Genomic DNA, 23,694 nt, shown 5'->3' with positions numbered 1-23,694 from the left:
ACAAAACACTCTTGAATATAAGAATCTGCCCGCATGGCCATGTGCATTTACCTGCATTTAATGCAATTTATCTCATGTCACATTTAAAATAAATAAATAAATAAATGCACATTTGATTTCCTTATTCAAAGTAAGTAAGGTAATGGGAGAGATTAGCTGGGTTAATCACGAGATAGCATGTGGAATTCACGATATTAAACTTAAACTGTCACTGTTCATTCATTTTCAGAATGCCTTTTATTTTATTTTTTTTCACAATATGTTTCTGTACATCTAGTATGTTAGGTAACATAACAAATATTTTTATATAACCTCATTATTGCAAATCAAATTCTACAGTATGAAATTGTACATCAAGAACATTTAGCATGTCCTAATTTAAAATTTCAGTAAAGGATTATACAGCTGTACAGGGCCATGTAGAATTCTATTTATGCCACTATCCATCTCAATAATCCAGACTCAAGGGACCAAGCCATATCGTCATACACCTAATTATTGCTTTGTTCAGTGTTTACTTTCTTAGTTGCTTCCCTATCTATGCCCTTTATATCTAATATAGTATTCTTAAAGAATTCTATATCATTCACATGTATTTGTACAATAAAACAAAAACACACGCACAACAGAGATATGAATTTACAAAATACACACATACACATACATATATATAAATCACAGAATTATCCTTAATTAGACACCTTATTAGGCTTCATATGGCCTGTCTTTCTTATAGTAACAACCATTTTTTATAATCTGACCAAAGTAGTCATTGCAATCAATAACAGCAAAGTGTGTTTGCCTGCATTTTAGTTTATTTCATAAATATGATCCTAGTGTGGTTTACAGGCAGTGGATCCAGCGTTCTCTAAAGTTAAGCTTCACCTTTTGGAGGTGAACACCAAGGGGTGGAAGTAGCCTGAGTTGACTTCGGAAACATCATATGTGAAGCTGCAGTCCTATTGCAAATAAAGGATGCATTTTCCTATTTCTGCAACAATTTATTTATATATTTTTATATATGTTTATTCATAATTATTGTTTAAATTGTCTTAATTGATAGTAGCTCACAATCAGAGTGGCGGAACACTTTCCAGACCCTTTCCAGAACTTTTTCTCCGTTACATATCCTTCTATGTAAGTAAATAAGGATATTAAAGCAAGCACGTGACTGTGTGCAAATATGTATTATACTGTTCTTTTTATGTTTATCTTACTGAAAACTAAAATTCTGTACATATTTTCTAGCAACATTAAAGGTTTTAATGTGCTGCTAAGCAAAAGAAAAAACAGCTGTAGGAATTCTTTTCTGGTCCATGGCCAGATGCCAGCAACAAATAATAATCATAGAGGTTTTTGGATGTGAAAACTGACTACCAATTGTTGTGTGAAGCTGACTTGAACAGCGATCGCAACTTTTTGCAATCTTAGGTGTTAACAAAAGTATTTTTTCCAGGGGGGGAAATGACGGCATGATGTGAAATATGTGTTTTAAATGTAAAATGCAACTGCACAAATGGTAACAGCATTTATATCAACCGCCATAATGCGAAATAGTAACTTTTGCCAATTCAATAGGCTCTAACTGCATCTCAGTTGTGTACAAGTGCTTTGGAAGCTGTACTCCTGAGGTTAAGAAACCTTGTGTTATTAACAAGAAAATAAAATATGGACATTTGGACCGTTTCCCTGTTTGGTAGCTAATTCACGGTGTGATCTGTAAGTACATCAGCATGCTGCAAGCAATGTTTGTACCTTACGCTCCACAATGCTCAGGTTGCAAAAACTGCTGATCCAGTTTTCTCTCTAATTCATGGCATTTCTTTATAATTATATTGATCTGCATGCCTGCTGAGGTTCACAGGACATATCATTATTTCGCCTACAAGACCTACCGAATGATTTTTTTTTTATAATCCTGGATAAGACCGTGTGTGATTATAGCATTTCGTGACTTACAAGAGAACATAACATACATTCACTGAAACCTAAAAAGTAAAAAACTTTAACTGTCAAGGAACAAAGGCATACTTTATTAAGGGCTGCAAGATGTCAGGCTTATTTATGAAGTGCCATTAGGCAGCTTTATAACTTGCTTCAAGAGAACATCAATAGAGGACTTGCTGTGCCAGGGAAATTGTAAGCTAATTTAAAAGAAAGTACTAATAATATAACACAATTGACTGTACTAGGTTTCATTTGAAACATCTTTCTTTTTTTATAAATTTAAATATTCATAATTAGCCAAGTGCTATGGGGCAGACAGAGACAAAATGATTATTATCCTGGACTAAGCTATTTTGCAGGTATGGATCAGGGGTTAGCCTAGGGTTAATACAGCCTGGGTGCAGTATTTCTTCATTGTCCTCAGCTAACTAAAACACATACCATACCCTGACACACACACACAGTCATGTTAACACCATAAACACATAGTAACAGCATACACTCAAAAAAACGTGTTAATATACTTACACACAGGCTAACACCATACACTAACACATGCACATTCTAATGCCATACAGTAAAACACACAAACAGTACACACTTTACCGCTATACAATAACATCACTCACTTAACATCATACAATTACACATACATACACAGTAACCCATACATACACACACCAAACACTTACACATACATCCACACACACTTTCCTATTATCTGTGCAACTCAAGATCCATCTGATGTATCGGTTTGTCTTAGTCTGTCAATTCTAGTCTTGTCATACCCCTTGAATTTATGTATTGTATGAAGTGCTGCGTAAATCGTTGGCACTATTTAATAAAAAGATAATAATAATAACTCATAGAGCTCTCACCCTCTTCAACAGCTGCTCTGTGCCATCATTGCCCCTTGCCCTCCCTTCCAACATACAATCTGAATGGGAGTCTTAGTGGGTTAAAAGTGTTGCTGTACCACAGATTCAGCTCTATTATAAGCGGTATAGGGATATAAGCATTAAATAGGACTTGTCTTTGGTTAAGCAAAAAAAAAAAACCAAAAAACAATTCTCTATGTATAAGCTCTTCAGTAGTCTGATGATTCTTGCCACTTATTGGCCACTTAAAACAGCCAATCAGTGCCAGGAAACCACTCAAATCAACAGGATCGCTATCTCTGCACAGGGGAGTCTCATTAGATAACACAGGGTCCTGCTTGTAATTTACACTCTACAGCATAAGGGAATTCAGTTATCAATGCATTTTGACATATCAATGTGTGCATTAATCTTATTTATCTTGATAAACTTTCATATTCATATTAAACAACATTTTGCGCAAGGCATTTAATTTTGTTTTACTTATTTTTACTTTGTATGAATTTTGAGAGCATGCTGGATAATATACACCACATGACCAAAAGTATGTGAACAGCTGACCATCACACAGAGTTTGTGGACATCTTATTCCAAAACCATGGACATTCATATGTAGTCTTTATGATTTGTGCACAGGGGCAAAGTCATGTTGGAACAAGAAAGTGCTGCTGGCCTCTGCCCCCCACCTGCAACGGCTACTGGGATCCAGGGAGATGCGGGAGCCGGCCCATCTCCCCAGTGGCAGCCGGAGCACCGGGGAGGAGTTGCAGGTGTCATCACTCTCCAGCGGGTGAGTGAGTGCCCAGGAGATGGTGCAGCTGGCCAGTCTCCCCAGCGGCAGCTCACAAGTCCAGGACCGGAGGAACCTGTCCTCCCTGCCCAGCCGCAGATCCCAATTCTGGGAGCTGAGGATATTGTCCTCCCTCCCCAGCGGCTGACAGCCGGCCCATGACCTCAGCGATAGTGGGAGCACCAGGCGGCATCACTCCCCAGTGGCTGAGTGAGTCCGCGGGAGATGGCGCATCCGGCCCGTGGGTGAAAAGTAAAGCACTCTTCGTTTTGGTTATACCCTACACTGAGTCTCGGCTAGTGACTGGAAAAATGGGGAAAGGGTGTGTTGTCTCAGGCACACGGGAGCACAAGTCAGCGGAGGTAGTCAGTCGGACTATCCAGCTCCATCAGTGTATATATTATATATAAAATACACACATTTAGAAATACAACACAGTATATACTAGACTAGTATTAAAATTCTGCAAGGGCTTTCTGGGACTAAAGTATCCATCCTTGAATACTGTTCTGTTGCTCCTTTAGGAGGGTGAAGCTGCCATTAGACAACCTGATGCCCTGATCATCAGTAATGCAGAACACCACAGTGCAGACAATTATGTCCCCAGCATTACAGGGACTAAATATTATATCCCTCTGTGTTCCGGGTTAAATGTCTTGTGTCAAAACAATTGAATTTAAGCCCTACAATGTGCAAAAAACATTTGCATCACACAGACAGTGGAACTAAAAACATGCACCAATAGAAAAACGTGGACCCATATTAAAGAGATACCAGGTACAATAGGGTGACTTACCCTCCTGTTTGGTAAAAACAATGTCTGAATTATTTCTTGCAAGACATTACAGTAGAATTGAAAGACAGAGGAGCACTACACAGAGCTATTATTTAAAGCTATTTGGAAGCTTTTAGGATCTGCTGAAGATATTATTGATTCAGAGTATAAAAGAATAAGCCTCTGGGGTTGTTCTTGACTGGAAAATGTGTCCTAAGAGATTATGTAGCCAAACCAAAAGTGCAGAATGTCTGTGGGGCTGTTTTGTTTTGCAGAGATATACTTGAAATACAGTGTATTCTTTTGTTATTTCATTCTATAAAGCTATCTGAATTTTGATAAGGTGTTTGATTTAACAAGCACTTTAACTGTTCACAACTACAACATAGAAAAGGACTCTCATTGCCTCCACTTAACTGCCTCTTAAAATGAATGCAACTAAAAAGCAGACAAATGGAGCAATCAGCTGATACCCCTCATCCAAAGGAACAATCCAAAAAAGTCTACGTGAGAGGAAATGAAGAACATACAACTTACAGTGCTGTGAAAAAAGTATTTGCCCCTTTCTCTTATGTTTGTATATTTGTCCCAGTTAATGTTTACAAAGCAAAGTGAAGTAGGCTAAACTAAAAGGTCTCAAAAAGCAGCACATGATGCTGCAATCTAAAGAAATTCAAGAAGAGATGAGAAACAAGGTCATTGACATCTATCAGTCTGGAAAGGGTAACAAAGTCATAAGGCTCTGGGACTCCAGCAAATCGCACAAAGAGAGTTATTATGTACAAATGGAGATAATTGGGAACGGTGGTGAATCTTTCCAAGAACGGCAGACCTACCAAAATTCCACCATCAGCGAGTCATCAAGGTGGCCACAAAAAACCCAGACTAATATGTAACGAACTGCAGGCCTTACTTCCCTCAGCTAAGGCCAGTGTTCACAATTTCACAAAAAGAAACAGACTATGCGAAAATGTCCATGGGACAAGGCGAAAACCACTGCTGACCACAAAGTCTTGTTTTAGATTTGCCAAAAAAAATTCCTTGATGACTCCAAAGACTTTTGGGGTAATATTCTGTAGACACATGAGTCAAAAGTGGAACTTCTTGGAAGACACGAGTCCAGTTATTTCTGGCGTAACGCTAACACAGCATTCCACGATAAGAACATCATACCAAAAGTTAAGCACGGTGGTGGTAGCGTGATGGTCTGAGGTTGCTTTAACGCTAAAATAATTCTGCCAAGAAGATTGGGCCAAAATTCCTCCATAGCGTTGTAACAGAGTCATTGTCTGTTATTGCCAATGTTTGATTACTTTTGTTCCCACCAAGGGTGGCTCAACCAGTTATTAGGTTTAGGGGGCAATTGCTTTTTCACATCATGATATAGGTTTTGATTAACACTTTACCTTGAATAAATGAAATCATAATTTAAAATCTGCATCTTGTGTTTACTCATGTTGTCTTTGTCTTATATATATATATATATATATATATATATATATATATATATGTATATATATATATATATATATATATTCATCTTTCCATTTTGGGCCAACTCTGAGTAGAACATAGTGCTTATTTTCTAAAAGAATGTCAAGGCTGGAGTGACCGTTCTAAAGATAAGCACTGATTTGTTTCACTACTCCGCTCCCTATTTGAAAGATGTGTTTTTCTTCTGACAGTTTTATGTACTAAATGTGAGAGTGCAATATTATGCACCAATATGAGCAGAATTGTCATTAAAATTATATTTAAATATTCTCTTTGGTTACAATCAATTACACTATTATCTAGATGAAGAAAAAATGAACTTGGCTTTCTTTAAACATCTTATTGAGGCACTTACAAATCAAGAATATGAATGGGTCTAAAAACATCTTAACTTGTCCTACTTTTCCTAACTCCCCTGGACAGAGAATGTGCTCTTGTCTTATCATGGACATAATTGATAGAATGTATTCCAATTGTAAAAATAACAAAACGTTTTTGTGTGTGGGAAAAAAATATAATATAAAAAAAAACTGTTGGTGAACACATACCTTCTCATACAGTCAAGTGCCCGGATGAAGTAGTCTTTGTGTAGGTCATGTTCATCTCTTAAGATTGAGCATTGTTCCAATGTTACCGACATAGAGGTCCTGTCTTTGGCACTTTTACAGCATGTGAATCGAACGCCGTTCATTTTGCGGCAAATCTAACAGAATCAATTACAAAAAAATATGTATTGGGTTACATAACTACCTTACATTTTTAGTCATAAAAACACGTTTTATGTGAATCAACAGATCATTAACATTGTTAAAGGGCTTCAGTCGTTTCAAAGATTTTTAATTACCCTGGTTCCATCTCCCTTGAGTTATCCTCTCTATCACAATGGTCGACAGCAATAAAAAAGTTATAATGTGTTTAATATGCTTCTAATGTGCTTACACAAAAGAAATGTGCTGCTAAATTAAAGAAAATATGCTTGCCTAATAACTTATACTTATAACTTGTTATACTTCCAGTAAGACAACATTTCCTACCCTGTGTGGTTTCATACAATATGGAGGCCCTTAGTGGTCAGGAGCCCATAGGTAGGGGACCAATGACAGAAGGATCTATTACTTCATAAACCCATTAAATGCATAATGTACATACACATATTTTTTTATTTTTATTATAACGCATAAGAGTGTTGCATAATGCAGAAACCAGGGCAAAAGCAATACATGTAGTAACATAGTTATAGCTTATTTAAACAGAGCCCTCCTTTTGTGTCTCTAAGGGGTGGTGGCAAAAGAAGGTTGGACACGTTTGATCTGTTTTGCTTTAGTTTTCCCTTTGTTTAATGGCCAAATCTAGATGCAAGTTTCAGTGAAGCATCGAATGGCAGGGTACGCGGTGGACATGTGCTAGCACAGGTATGTTTCAAAAGATGGGGACATTCTGTGCAGATACCAACAAAGCTACTAAATACCATTGGGATTTTTTAAGTGTAGGAAAATCCATTACTGGTTTACATCAGGGAAAGAAGCATTGAAAAAGTGAAGTGAACAACCAATATTCTCCTCTCAACATTATCAGCTTTAATTGCTCTGCTTTCTTCCCTTAATCTCTGACATTAACCCTATATTCTTCCACACTATGCTGGGCAGTGCATTGTAATGTAATTATTTGCTAACTAGAGTAACCACAATGGCCATGTTTTCCATTTTTACATATTGCTGACCAGCCCGGATAAAATGCTGCCCTGTAGTATACATCCCCTGTAATGCAGGACAGCATTTTATCTGGGCTGGTCAGCAATATGTACAAATTATACACGTCCTGGAAAACAAGGCTGATGTGGTCACCCTGTTGCTCACCCCTCTGGCACAGAGTTTTCTGAAGCTTTATGCCCCAATAAACGCATTCATAAGAACATTGAGTGGAACCCAACCTTGTACGTGATGGGCATTAGATCCTCCACGCGGCAATTCATAATAGGTACAGTTACATTGTAGCCCTCAGAAAACACAGTCCAGACCACAAATGGATTCTTTCACAATTCCTGGAGTACATTGACCAGATTTTTATAATGAAATCCAGGGACATGTTTTATAGCTTTATCTATATAATCCCAACAAGTTACACGTAGGCAAATTAAGTATACACAGCGTGTGATAAAATGAAAAACAAAATCCATATAAATGATAAAGGAACTGTCATCAGAAATAAACTTTTATCACGAACATCACTGTAACAAATAATTGCTATCTCATTTAAGGCTATCATTGTTATTTATTGATTTAAGCATCGCCATCATATTCCGCAACGCTGTACTGTAGGAACATTCGTGTTATTTCCAATGGTGGTTTTCAACGAAATCATTTTGCTGGTGGGAATTAATATAATGATATTAACTATGGTAAAGACATTGAAGGCAAAAGGATATCAGCCTTAATCAGTGGTTATTCCCGGAAAGTTGGGACTTTTGGTCACCCTAATCTACAGTGGAGTATTTCACTGGGACTTTTACAAGATTCATCTATCCGAGGAATCTTTGGTGATCTCTCTGTTCATTGAATTTAACAGGTTATTTTAAAATAGTCTTTATATTAAGTGCATTCAGTATGAGTAGTCCCCTCTCTGGCCCTTATATTTCAATGGCTGAGTGGGGAAACTATCTTTGAAAGCTCATATGTAAAAAAGAACCAGACTTTGCAGGCATTCACTTTTAAAGGTTCTTAAAGAGCATAGTTCAGTCACTGCTAGACAACTTAAATTAATCTTCAAGGATTACATTACAGCAGGTATAGCAGCGCCATGAGATTAGCTCAAAGAAGTGAAATATAATTGGAGATACGGCTTGATCACAATAATCACGTTTCTGGTCAATAACTTTAACATAAATCGCAGGGAAAGCACTTGAATATGTATTAAGGGATATGATCCTGCAGTGCAACTTGTTTTTGAAAAGAAAACCAGCATGGTGCAACGAGGGCTCATGTTAAATATATTTCTATATGAGAGCTGGAATAAAGAATGCAGCTCAGAAGCTCTGCTCTGCTTTAAGCAACTGACTTTATAAGTTGTTAAAGAACGATAATTCAGAGTTCACTCAAATGTCGATTTGCTTTGTGGCATAAGTGCTGTCTTTGTATGGGGCCACAAGAAAGACTCTACTTCTGGGACACTCTAAACTGCTATGATCTGCTGTTGATGTCTTTGTAGTAAGGTGGTAGCATTATTTCTGAATAAGAAGGTATTTGCTTTTAATTAAAGGATTAAGGTCCTTGTGTCTTTTTAATTTTATTGTAGGCCAGAAAGTTATATGGAGCCCCATAATGGTCATAAATCTATGGGTAGGCAACCCCCGACATAGGCACATATTGATGATTTACTGATTGCCAATTGTTTTTCCTTTCTTTGTAAGGTGTTTGGCCTACTTTAAGGCTTTACTGCTATAATATGTAAACACATCATATATTGTTTTGTCTTATCAAGCATGTTTTGTAAGAGTATTATTTAATATAGAGTCCAGCACAGTGGGACCATATTTAGGTAAAATATTATATATTATAAATATTATATATATATATATATATATATATATATATGTTAAACAAACTACAGTGTTTCTCACAATAATTTTTTAAACAAGTTACATTAACTACCGTGTTTGATGTGTTGATAGTTACAGGCATTTAGCGTTAGTGAAACAGTCCTTGAATTAAGAGGACTGTTGGACACGTTTGATCTTTTTTACTTTATAAGTTGTCCCTTTCTTTAGCAGCCATATACGAATACACAAAGCCAGTAAAGCACCAAATTGTGAATCACATACAGGGAGTGTACTAGCACAGATACGTTATAAAAGATAGGGACATTCTGTGCAGACATCAACAAAGCTACTGAAGTGCCTTTGGGATTCTTAAGTGTAGGAAAAATCCATTAGGCTACTGTTTTACATCAGGGAAAAAAGTGTAGTAAACAACCAACTACTCAACCCTCTCAACATTAGCAGTTTTTTTGTTTTTGCCTTCCTAAATTCCACCCCTGCATCTCTGCACACGTTTATTTCAGCACCTGCTCTTATAACCTCCCTCAATTTACCCTTTGACAGACCGGCTTCCCTGTAGAAAGTTTAGCCTTCTTTCCAAAAACTTTGGGTATGCATCTGAACAAATATTGTGTATACTACATGTATTAATACTTTACTTATTCTGCAATTTATCGGACCATTCTCATTAACGGGACACTCCAGCCGCCATATGCACTTTAATGCTAAAGATAAGTGTCCCCTTTAAATTACCATTTTCTTCCCCTTGCAAATGCATAAAGAGATTTAGAAGAATTGCCCCATTCTTCTTTGCCTACCGCCAGTTCCTGGGGGGCATACTCTGTACTGCTGTAGAAATGTTATACACAGCGTTAGTTTCCACTGAATCCTTTCTTGTTCTAAAAAGTCACACTTCTGATATTTCCACATGAAAAGACGCCATTAAGAAGACTTCATGCTATATCTTTTCACTCGGCCAAGCTGAATGGCATTTTAATGGACCTGAAGATCTATAGCTGTTCTCCTGCTTGTAATACTGTAAGGGAATTTCACTGCATACCGTAAATGAAACAGATTCAAACATTCAAAAATTTGGAAATACCAGATACTAAAAAAACTGCCATATTTATACTACAGATCCATAGGACTACAACACAAAAAAGTGGCCTAATTCAAAATAAAACAAATGTGTAGGATATGCTATTAATTTACTAATAGATCTTATGTACTGATATTGCCCACTGAAATGTGAGAAACAATATCAATATGACCAAATATTATTTTTCTTGTATGTAGTTATTGCTTCATGACTGGCTTAAGCTGATCTGCAGCCTATAAGCATGCAGCGATCAATAAAGGCTCATGAGCCTTAGGGAAGCAACGCGTAGACTATGAACGCATTTATGTGTCTGTACTAGAAACATAACTAGTTACCCACTGAGAATTACCGCTCTAATATTTGTTATGATGAAAACTATTGATGTAAAACAATATTTCCAGGTCATTACTATGGCCACCACAGTCAATTTATTAGAGTACTTTATTGCTCATTCTTGAAAATTGCAATCAGACTCATTTCAGCATTCCGTAATGTGCCAACAAATCTAATGGCAATTAATACAGTTTCATGCCTGAATGAAGGCAAATATTAAATAAATCTTTATTCTAGAAATGCATTTTGTCCAAAAGGAATGAACATTATAATGTTAATGGTAATAATAAAAAAAATATTTATACTAGAATATTAAAATTAAAGTGGCAGTCACACTGATTTTTTTTTTCCTGAAGGGATCAGCAAAGTAAACATTTTTGCCTTCAGTAAAATGAGGTGGATTTTACTTAGTAGTATAATAAACCTCTAATTTTTGTCAGGAAGCACAGCTAGGCCTAATGCGTAGCCATCCTTCCCTAGCACTCCGGTTCTTGAGTGAACCTTTAAGCGACCAACTCAACTCTTTTGCCCAGGATCATGGACAAAACTGTTTTTTGCCAAACGTTTTGGTTTTTCTTTTAAATAACTACAAAGGTGTGTTTAGTTACAAGTACTGGTAAATTGAAGAGGATAGGATGTTTTCTGATTCTTGGATTTTAAACATTAATGTCTGTATAAAAAGGATATTGTTGAAGAAGAAGAATGCTGCTCTCATTTTCTTTCTCTATTTTAAAATGGAGTTTACATCGGCTGCATGTTAATGTGATTTCACCTAAGCCAGCATGTCACTAAAGCAACAGTTTGCATTAAGGCAGTGAGGACATTAGAACCAAATTAAACAACCCGTATACCTAGAACTTGATAGTACTATTCATTTTGTTCGAATTGTCTCTGCCATAAAATATGATATAAAGCCATTAACATGTCTCGGTGACTTACAGTAGCTGCCAATGACATGATCTCAACGTTTTTCCTCTTTTTGGCTTGTGTGTTTTGGTGAAGGTTTTCAAGAAGTTCTTTCAAGTCACTTTGTTCCTGGAATAACTGGAGGCCTAAAGTGAAAACAAATGATGCAATTAAAAATAAGCTGTATTTTTAAAATGAGGATTTTTATTATGAGGTCATACCCAAACTAGACTAGTATGGCTTCCCTTCAGGAATCTACCTGGTTCAATGTGAGCAGATTAATTGAAATGTGTAGCATAAACAGGCTTAAGTTCAAAAGCACAAGCCAAGCTAAAAAGAAGTATTAGCCGATGCTTTTTTCCTAAGAAATGTAAAAATGAAGAGGAAAAAAGTCTTAGAATGTGTTATCCATGCCCAATGCAATTATCCAGAAGACCATGATAAAAAGTATGTACTACCAGGGGAGGACTGGCTCCATTCAGCCCAAGGGCCAAGTCCACCCAAGTAGCCCTTTATAATACTCTCCTTGTGTGCTATGCAGTTTTGCCCAAAGCAGATTTACACAAAGGCGGTGCAAGAAAATAAAAACTCAAAGAACACAAAAAGATACAAATACAACTGTAAATGATAACTAAAGCCCTTGTTACTACAGAATGACTGGTGACTGTGAGCTTACAGAGGAAACTCATGAAAAGGGTGCAGATAGAGCAATACCCCCCTGACCCCCAAGTGCCACAATAGCACAGAAATCATGAATATATTAAACCTTGTAAATGGGTCTGCATTATATTTTCTAACCGCTATGTCATCTTTACTGCTGTCGTTCATTTTCTTTACACATATGCCATGAATTAAGTTTCATACTTACAGTGCAGTATAAAAATGCTGCTTAATCGCTTAATCAATGTGTGTAAGGACATTATTTTTCATTAATACTCTAACCACATATTTTTTCCCCTTTTGAAATACCTCTTACTCATAGACCCATAAAAACACGAACTAAGGTGATATTAAATAATAAAACAGGTAGATTCAGAATAGCTTTTGCCTATCCCATGCATGTTTAAATTAGACGGGTATGAGGGACACAATCCTTTTTTTATATATTAAAAGTTTATCATAAAAATTATACTGATATTTTGTAGTTGTGAGATTCTTTGTTCCGTGCTGATGAACTCTGTACGTGACAAGTCATGATGATAGGTTCTGATTTTTACTTAAGAGTCATCATAGCAATAAACACTGACAAGTCAACACAATAGGTTTCAGCGCTGTGGACAGTGTTATGTTTTACTCTATGATCTCATGTGACAGCACTGGCGTTCTCTGCTTTTTTTTCTGTGCGACGGATGCAGTTTGTTCACCTGCCTGAAAATTGGAAGAGATGTAATAACTAATGGCAAGTGTTCATCTGGAGATTATATCTCAGACTTCTGGACTTTTCAATGGAATGACAGCATGTAGGTAGAAAGTAAATGCATTACGCTCAAAGGAACATGACAATCCCACCACAATTCCTTTACAAAAGTCAGAAATTAATTGCGTAGTGCCATCAGGTGGTCCTTGTTGTGAGTGGACGGGAAATCAGAATGTTCTAAAAATGTCTACAGTTGTTTAAAAATAAAAATATTTAATTAACAGAATACACAGACTGGCTTTTTTTTCTCATTTTTTTCTATTATCCATTTAGAAACAAAAGGACAGCCCACTGTATGGATTCAGTGATGAGATGCAGCCTGGAGATTGTACAAGTAAAAAAGGAATATTGCAGTCATATTTTCATGTAAAATGTATATTATAAATTTTGTATAGACTTCAAAAGCATTTTCACTTTACCTAGGGAATACGTGCATACATTCACAATATAATATGAAAAAAATGCGAAAGAAAAACCCCAAAACATATTTTTATTTACATTATGTCCCCATTTATGCCAAACTAAGTAGTAAATGGGGATAAAACAATTTTTTTTTAAAGGAAGCACCTACCCCACATATTAAAATTATCACATAAATTGCACAGATACTGTGTGGTATACAGGCCAAATTACTGACACGTTTAAAATGGTTAAAAAAATGAATATAGGTGAAGCTACAATTAAGTCTCATTACCTTGACCTCCACAGAGTTCCCATAAAGGTGGCATTTTACTAGGGGAGAGTTTGCCATAATGAAAAAGAACCAACTGCAATGCAAAAAACTATTTGGCCATCCTGCAGTCCTTTTGGCCAGGTGGAGAAGGGACCCCTTTGGGGAGTCCAGTCCCACGAGAAAGGGGGCCCCTTGGGACACTGGAGGGTCCTTTTAATAACAATTATAACATGTTAAAGAGAAACTGTCACATTTGGAATATAGCTGTATTTATTCCCCACTCAAAAACAGTCAATATTATGATAATATTTTTCTTTAATCTCCCATTTTTGAATTACTTAAAATTTGTGTTTATTAGTTCTGACATCCACCAAAATCCTGATCATAGCACTTCATGCACATTTTGCCTCGTTTACCCGATGCCTCTATACACATCGCATTTGAACCCTTCTGTCAGCCCGAGTAGGAAGTCATAACACACTTCCTACGCTCTGCGCATTGCTTCAGCAGACAGAACATAAGCCTTTGGCATTAAAGATTGTTTACAACCATACAGTTCCTCTGTAAAGCCATTATCACGAATATCTAAGGGCGAATCAGCAAGTTAAAATGTGATGTGGCAGCTCTCACAAACAGCACAAAAAATAACAGTTCACGCATACACTAAAAACATCATTAATACGTTTGATATCATGGTGACAATTTTTTTAATTCTATACATAAGAAGTGCATAGAACATTGTTTTGAGCTAAAAATAACAACTGCTTTGTACTTGTATTACACAACAAAGTCCAGCTAATTTTCCACAGCAAACTATTCCGACAGGACACGGTTCGGAAGCTTGGGCCAACCACGGCTGGTTATTGTTATGTGTGTCGATATTAGTAACCTTAGCTCCCACTACATGACCTGACTTAAGCATAAATGGTGGTGGCCCGAAACTAAAGTTTATGATTAACACAGCCATTGCATTTTTCTTCTCAAAATATCAAGTCAGTATATCTCAAAATGTATGGACCTGTCAAACAAATGCTATATAAAACTCCCGCAAAGTGACTGTTCTGCTAGCGTGGTTTAGGAGCCTCTCTCGATAAAACACATCTCTGTCATAAGTTAATGGGCTTCTTCTGCACCTACAAATGCTTAGTGAGACAAAAGCTTTTTGCAGAACATCCATTTTATGGCGAAGTAGAGGCATTTATTTCTAAGGCAGGCAAGCATCAGATTGCCACAACATTTTGTTTCAATTATGTCATCCCATTGCATTTAAATAGGAAATAAGAAAGAGGGTGATAAAGCTGGTGTGTTCTAGTAAGAAATGGTGTTCCGCCCAACCATCCATAATACGACCATTAGCTTCCGTCTCTCCTATTTTGCAATGTGAGATGCGCTTTCATATTCTTTTACTTTATTACCACGCTCTTCTACCCGTATTTGATTACATTCTGGCTAAATGTAATGTGTAATGTCTAGGCATCAAGCAACATATTAAAATCTATTTACTTTCTATTTACTTTTACTGTCCCTGGTTGTTTTTGTAACAGCGGGCCGCACTTAGTACTTCCTGGCTGTGTCCTGTTACACACTGTGCTGTGCTATGACACTAAGGCCAACTGCTGAGAACACCTTCACAGGAGGTAGGCGAGTGATTAATTCTGCCGGAGAGACCATGAGATGTAAATACCCCGTGTGGATTTGAGATATGGCATGATGATTTATAATTTGCAGATATTTATATATGCATTTATTTTAACGCAGTGTGCTCCGGTAATTTTCTTTGCTCTATTTTCCACATATACAGGACCACAAAAACAGCTGGTGTAATTGTATGGGACCTTGGCCGCTAGGGTGCTCGTATGAGGACCCTGTTTTCCTGACCAATGTACCCCCTGACATTGTCTGAACTATATGTACACTAATTTGTCCGGTCACCAAGCCAAGTACTGTGTCCGAGTAGAAACATGTTTAAATTCTTGCTGTGACTGACACGCATGTTCCTATAAATAACATGCTTTAAACAGTCACAATCTAACATGTTAAACATTTAGGAAATGGAAGGAAAGAGTAACATATATTACAACCAAGGCATAAACTATATAACAGTTAATGGTATAAAATGTGAACCAAAGTGCTCAATAAATAAGAAGGTATATGAAAAATTAATCGTAATCATTATACAAGTGTTAGAATCGAGACATCAATTGTTAATGTGTGCACAATTAATAATACAAAATAAAAGTGATCTCTCTGGCTGTCTTGTTCTTTAATTTGTTGTACTTGTTACTTTTCATTCAGCCAGTTTGTGAGATGTTTTATATGATTTATATTTATTTTAGAGTGCATTACAATGGTTATTTCTCCCTTTTGCTAGACCAGACAAAAAAAAAAAACAAAGACCAACACAAATAATATTTAGAAGTAAGATATAAATAGATTTATTGCAATCATTGTTCTGTATGTTATACTTACAGTCTGGAGTGCTTTTTTCTGTACAAAGCCTATAATATTCTTTCAAGTGTTCCACGTTCTCTTGGTTAATACTTTCTTGTAAAGAGGTATCGCCAAATCTGCAAAAGTTCACAAAGGGAAACAAGGCTTACGCTGTGAAAAGTAATGAACCAGTCATAAACAATGGTGACGTTGGTGACTGACAGTGATAAACAAAGCTAATCCTTCTTGTAAACTGGCTTTGCTTTTATATTGTTTTATTACTTTTTTTAATGTTTTGCTGCATCAGGTTTAATCATTCTGCCAAACATTTCAGCTAAGTATCCTCGTGCTTCTAACTCTCTGGTAGTTCTAACCTTGGTTAAGGAGATGAACTAACAAAAAAACATAACTCTTGGGTACAAAAGATGAAATCTAGGGAGAATAAATCTAAATTCCTAACTAAAACCCGCATCATACAGCAATCATCTCAAGTATCAGATTATTTTTAAAACCAAAAAGCCTTCCAATTATTTTATCTTAATTCTCTGCAACAGACATGGCAATTGGTATAGCAGTTCTTTATCTGTTGCAGAACTATGGTACATTATCCATAACTCTTAGTGGTAAATCTCAGCTAAATGTGATCTGCTGTAAAGAGTGGTATTTGCAAAAAAATGGCACTTAAATAACACCTGAAGAACAGCGGGCCAAGAGGTAAAAAGCAAACATAATATAATAACCAAACTTTCTGTAATACACTAAACAATATTTAATGCTGAAAGGAAAACTTGTTTTTAATCTATAAGACTTTCCCTAAACGTAGGATAGCATTGATTCCCGATGCTGTTTCTCATAAAGTATTTCTTCCTCATTCTCAAACATGTAATGTAATTTAGATTAGTAATAAGATGTACTAAATCTACAATCAGATGTTTTGCACAATTTAATGGAATAAAAGCTCCCGCATGCAAACTCAGGGATTTACAGCTCATTTAATTAAGCTTTTCTAAACTCGAAAATTATGGATAAATATGTCTAAAATTGAAATAAATTGCGTAAGAGCTTCGCTGCAATCTTACCTTTCGGCAATTGTTTGCTGTTCGTTAATGCCGACATTAAAAAACACCGGGTAGACCGACAGCATTTTGCCATCTTTAATTCCTTGAGGTAGCAGCTCAAACATTTTTGTGGGAAGTTTGATCTCTACCACAAAGCACCCGCTAGAAGCACAACAATATAAACAAAATAAATTAGAATATATTACAAAAAAAATACATCTGACCAGGGCCATGGCCAAAAGCAATAGTTTGACAGACCAGCACAGTACTTAATAGCTGCAGGGTAATGTATGAAAATACACTGAGCAGATTTTTGCAGTTGAGGTTTGGTGTTAGATAATCGCTGGAACCTCCATTTCATGTGTAGTTCTAATTGGGGAATCTTCAACTCCGGGCCCTGGGGAACAGTCCAGAAATTGTATTTCCCCTACTTGACCATAAGTGATTTAACCATTTTCAACCATTTTGTTTAAGAAGTTTGAGCTCAACGTGCGACAGCCTGATGGCCTGAAATTTGTACACCTCTGTTCTAGGTTTTTACTTAGCTGGTAATGGTTTTTGGGAGAATTATTCATCATTTAACATTATTATTAAATGATTGTGGTCTTCTCCAAACATAAGTATAAAATGTAGTAAAAAGCCAGCACTGTATCCGAGTTTCTGTTTCTGGAAATGTAGCATGACATTAGTGGCGGGAAACTGCCCTTCACTGACAACTTTCTCACCAGACAATGCTTTTGAGAAAATTAATACAGAAGCAGATGAAAAGCCTACTTTTAAAAAAATATATATTACGTTCTGTCTGCTAACTAAAAGGTTTGTTTCTTTCGCCATTATGTGCAAATGAAGATGACAGACATTCCAAAAATCAAATCTACTAACAGGAACAGACAGAACCTGTGACTTAATTAACTAATTAACTATGGTAATATCAACATAATGCATTACGACACTAATTACTAGTGAAATATTCTGCTCTCCCATAAACAATAAATGCTTTTTTAATCCAATATCAACAGATGTGTGAAACCTCATATCTGGCAAAGAAAATGCTTACCGTCTTCCAGTAACAACTGGCAGGAAGTCATCTGATTTGGCTTCTGTTATCTTAAATAATACGTGCTTTAAATCTGAAATACCAACGGCCATATCTTCAAGCATGCCAATCTCCTCACCTATGTACAACAAGGGGAGAAAAAGCGAGCAACAAATGAAAAGTCTTAGATGTGGATTAGAAAGATAAAATGTTGGTGCAAAGTTTGACAGGTGGTCAACCACCACAGCAACCAACCAGAAACAATAGTGGACAAATACTCAATAACTGAGGGTCATAACATTATAGGGTAGAAAGTGGAGGGTTGCACTAAATAAAAACTCAGTTTTGTATTTATTTTATTTTTTTAGTTGACAGCCTCACAAAAAAAGGTTGTCAAAATGTGAAATAACAAATGATTTAGAAATGTTAGTAATGAGCAATAATTTCGGAATTTGAGCCCTCTTCGTCAACACCATTCAGTCCATCTCATTGTGCACTTGTGACTTCAAGGTGCTACGGCAATCAGATAATATCCTGTCATAGTAAACAAGTATATAGTGCAAAAGGTGATGCTCTTTTTCAGTTACGTCTTTTGTAATGAGCCATTACACTAATTTATGGGACATAGTGGCAACAACAAAATAATCCTTCCGATTGTAGTATTTCAGTAGTTGCTATAGTGACAAGACCACTTTCTGAATTTGTACCAGAATCAATTCTTATATGCGACCACCTTTGTGAATAATACATACTTATCTGTGGAAAATAAGTTTCCATTGTGGGTGATGGAATGTTTGTGGGAAGTGATCCAGCTTTCTGTTTTACCCCCCTCATGACATCTTCATTTTATATGTTTTCAAATTTACTTTTATTTTTCACATTTTACTTTTATCCACGTAACAAAGCATTTTAACCGTATATGTGTACAATGTAAGTCCGATTATCATCCCACCTATTATTGCCCTATGTTCTCATCCCACCTGTCTGCAGTCCAAAGGGCCCCACCAACAACACAGCTGCCGCCACAAATGATGTGTAACTGCAAACGCTTTACATCCTCACAAAGCATGGTTTGTTGGCTAAACACAACTGGATTTAGGCAAACCTGAATTGCCCTGCCCTTTTGAATGAACACCAAATATAAAGCAATATTAACCTCTTCATTGGAGTGACTTTTTTTTTTACTTTACATTTTTCTAGTGCGTTAGCTGCATGCGATAGAACGTTGCACAAATCATTCTAGGATATTAAAAAGATAGGAGCTCATGTTAATCAGGCTGCCTGCCTGTCTGCATTCATCATTTAATATGCTCTGCATGCCAAGATAGGGTAGAGCAGAACACTGAGCTGGTTGGACACTTCAGATGACTGATTTACAGCTCTCTTCAGGCTTCTGATGTTGATGAGTGATTTTCATAGCTGCTGGTTGAGTGGGTAAATCACAGCTGCAATAGCTTTACGCAGGTATGAGAATCTAACAAATTATGCATCCTTGTTCTTTAAGTGGCTGTGCATTGGTTGTGAAGCAAGAGAGCCATAATAATTATTCCAGGAAAGAAATGACTCAGTATGTTGTGAGCAGTTAAGAGATTATCACTTACTGATTACCAAAACCAACAGGGAAGAATTGTCATTTTGCATGGTTAATTAAGTTGGGCTCAGAGTCAAAAGCTATAGATTTGTTCATAACTAATGCTAATAACCTCTGTATGTATTTATAAGAAACGTCAGCTCACCCTTTTCATCTTATCCATGCAGCTTTCCTCTAAAGCAGGTGTTTATAAAACTTGACTCAATGACACGCATACTTCAGAGAATTTAACTTTATCACAACTGTACCTTTACCAAAATCTGGATTCTTTTTTATAACACCACAGGGGCCAGAATGTTTCATTCTCACAATTGCACTACGTATATACGGTACTTGTACATATGTCCATTATTTTTTTCACAGATTTTTTTCAGTTTAGTATATGTTTATTCCATGTTGACACACATGATAATGAATGCACCAATGAATGCCACATGAAGTCCCCAAAGACTCAAAGTTTTGATGGTGGGGAAAGTGGACTTGCCTTTTGTCCATCATCTACCTTTAGAAGATATGGTCATGCCTCTATTCGAGAGGGGAAAAAGAATGTGTACTCCTGCATTAGTGGATAAAGCCAGTCAAGGTCTTAAGAAAATAAAGCCGGACAATTTAGTTTTCTTTAAGGGTGGTTTAGTAGTTAAAGATCAATACAAAAACTTCTTGGACGTCTTCTTTGTTCTTAAAGTGACAACAACTTTCAATCTATCTAGCTTTTTTGTCACATGACAATTAAACATTCCTTAAGAAAATCTAAGGTCTTTATAATTCGAGAACTAGTTCAGCAGAGATGGTGGAACAGCACTAGTAAAGTATTACGCCAGCTACAGGCGGGGCATATTTCTCTAGCTATTAAATCAGGAAGGGTTGTAATAAGTAGCTGTCACCAGCTTCGTCGTTTAAGCTTGTAGATGAGAATGACACCGTAATACTTAGCACCCATCAGTAAAAGAGATGATAGGTGAGCCTAACGCAGACGTTACAACACTTACTGTATGTGCTCAGAAGACCTTCGTATTGCACAAGCAATCCTACAGTGTGCAGCTGCTGTAGAAAGCTGTGATTGTGTAAACTTGAATGTATCTTGATTAGAAACCCACAGACTAGTCCAGAAAGCTTTAAATAAAAAAAAAATAAACTGTTATGATCATTTTGCACAACAGAACAGAACACGATACTATATTTCAGATTGCATAATCATTATTAGATACTATGGTGAATCATGATTGCTGGCTACTTTCTAGAAAAAGTCAGAAAAGCTTTGCAGGTCGCCTAGTCTCTGCCCAATTCACAGAGTCCTGCGCACCTGGGATTCCTTTTTGTGCCTGGATGCCTGCAATTGAAGCATTTACAAAAGTGGTGTTGGCGGGAGCCCTACGCAGTAGGCTGGTATTTTTAAAAAGCATATTTTTCCATCATATACATTTCTTTATATTTTTGGTGTCCAACTAGAGAGCTGAAACCAACCATCTAGGGCAGGGGTGGGCAATTAATTTTCCCATGGGGCCACATGAGAAATTGGAATGGTTTTAGAGGGCCAGACCTCTACAAACTACAAACTCCGAAGCCTTGTCCATTTTGTTAACTTATGTGCTGTTTAATAAAGTTATTCAAGCCTACGTCATTGGTAGAGGTGCTTGAATAAGTAAGGCCTGAATAACTATTAGCACAGCACAGAAGTGAACAAAATGAACAAGGCTTCGGAGTGCATACCGTATTTTTCGCTCTATAAGACGCACCTGCTGATAAGACGCACCTAGATTTTAGAGGAGAAAAAAAAGGAAAAAATATTTTGAGCTAAAAAATGGGCTAAAATATTTATTACAATAACTGAATAAGCTATGAACACAGTAAGACACACGCAGTAAGACACACACAGACACAGTAAGACACACACAGACACAGTAAGACACACACAGACACAGTGAGACACACACAGACACAGTAAGACACACACAGACACAGTAAGACACACACAGACACAGTGAGACACACACAGACACAGTAAGATACACACAGACACAGTGAGACACACACAGACACAGTAAGACACACACAGACACAGTAAGACACACACAGACACAGTGAGACACACACAGACACAGTAAGACACACACAGACACAGTAAGACACACACAGACACAGTGAGACACACACAGACACAGTAAGACACACACAGACACAGTAAGACACACACAGACACAGTGAGACACACACAGACACAGTAAGATACACACACACAGTAAGACACACACACACAAACACAGTAAGACACACACACACACAGTAAGACCTCCCTCCCTAACCCCCCTTCTCAGTATCTCCCCTCTAACTCCCTAACCCCCCCTTCTCAGTATCTCCCCTCTAACTCCCTAACCCCCCCTTCTCAGGATCTCCCCCCCCGCCCTGGTCACTTACCTTAAACTCCTGTGTTGGAAGCGTGAGGCGTTTGTCTCGGGTGCCGGCGCTTCACTGCTGATCGCCGGCGTCTGACGTCATATGCCGGCGCCCAGCGTAAAGCGCCGGCACCCGAGACAAACGCTTCCAACACAGGAGTTTAAGGTAAGTGACCGGGGCGGGGGGGGACACCGGACTCATTGGTGAGTCACCAGGACACTCTTTGCGGGCCGGTCCGAGCTATTCAGCGGGCCAGATGTGGCCCGCGGGCCGTGCTTTGCCCAGGTCTGATCTAGGGTTTGTATGGTCTTAAGCCTAAATAAATCTACTGGGTCATTAGAACTCGATCTGTAATAAGAGCAAACATAGCAAACAAATTGTTCAAAGTGTTCATTCCCTATCTATGCGTCCCATTGGGTTACTGCCATACACACTTAAAAAAAACCTTGAATTTACTTTCTACTAACTATACCATCATTGAAGGACCTCCTCTTGGGGGAAAATTCAAACCAGAGTTTCCCTCGTGTTAACATGAAAATCGTGTTATACTAGCCAGTATGAGAACTCCCAAGCAATATTATGGGTTTATTGTGGCAAACTTTAGTGAATACCTGTATTGCTTGTTGAATGAGAGATTTAAGTTTTCCTGGTTGAAAATCACTGTGATTTCATCACGTCTAGGAAAAACTTCATTTAACCTTTATTGTTATTTTTTTTATTACTAGCAATTTATTTAGAATTTTTTTATGGGGAAAATACATTGAGATTTTGCTCATTTTCCTAGGAACCAAGTCCTGACAGATCTATTAGTTCGTGGCTATACTGAGCATAATGTCCTGATTCTTAGGGGGTCAAAAAAAAAAAACCCCTAACATTCTCTTATAATTAAACGATGGATGCCGCACATTATAAAGCAGGTGGTGCTGCCGCTAATATGGAGGTTTATCAATCCACTCGCTTTCTCTTAGCAATGACTTTGCTTCATTCACCACGGACACTTACTGCTTGGCTGAAAACCACGTCTCTTCGAAAGGTGAGCTGTAAGCACAGCGGCAAGCCGCACGCCAACTCTTGGAATACGACAAACGTCATTGACTTCTGCGCCCTGTCCACCACTTCTTCCACGCACTCTTTCAGCGTGATTACCAGAGGATAAAGTTGTTCGTGCCAGTCTTCTGCATGGGGGGGGGGATACGACAATCAAAAGAAAGTGAAAAAAGAACATTATTAAAAGGAGTATCTGCTGGCATGCTGAGAAAACACTGAATACATGAAAATATTATGCAAACGTGCGCTCATAAAACAGACGCGGGTTTTTGAATTTATTAGGCATTGCAGCTA

The 23,694-nt window shown here is 37.3% G+C and overlaps 1 protein-coding gene across 2 annotated transcripts in view; it reads right to left on the bottom strand.

Moving 5' to 3' along the window:
• The window catches only part of INPP4B (inositol polyphosphate-4-phosphatase type II B), a 202,570-nt gene that overhangs the window by 3,371 nt on the left and 175,505 nt on the right, over positions 1-23,694 (bottom strand). For both annotated transcript variants that reach the window (XM_053460982.1, XM_053460972.1), the window contains exons 16-22: positions 23,356-23,528; positions 20,949-21,072; positions 18,390-18,507; positions 17,354-17,494; positions 16,314-16,411; positions 11,788-11,900; positions 6,433-6,587 (exon numbers count right to left, since the gene is read on the bottom strand). In XM_053460982.1, the coding sequence (XP_053316957.1) occupies positions 6,433-6,587; positions 11,788-11,900; positions 16,314-16,411; positions 17,354-17,494; positions 18,390-18,507; positions 20,949-21,072; positions 23,356-23,528 (922 nt within the window). The remainder of the gene's footprint in view (positions 1-6,432; positions 6,588-11,787; positions 11,901-16,313; positions 16,412-17,353; positions 17,495-18,389; positions 18,508-20,948; positions 21,073-23,355; positions 23,529-23,694) is intronic.

This window comes from Spea bombifrons, chromosome 1, assembly GCF_027358695.1.
Source record: "Spea bombifrons isolate aSpeBom1 chromosome 1, aSpeBom1.2.pri, whole genome shotgun sequence".
Lineage (NCBI taxonomy): Eukaryota > Metazoa > Chordata > Amphibia > Anura > Pelobatidae > Spea > Spea bombifrons.
Note: the sequence above shows the minus strand (reverse complement) of the source record. Positions and strands in the feature narration are given on the sequence as shown.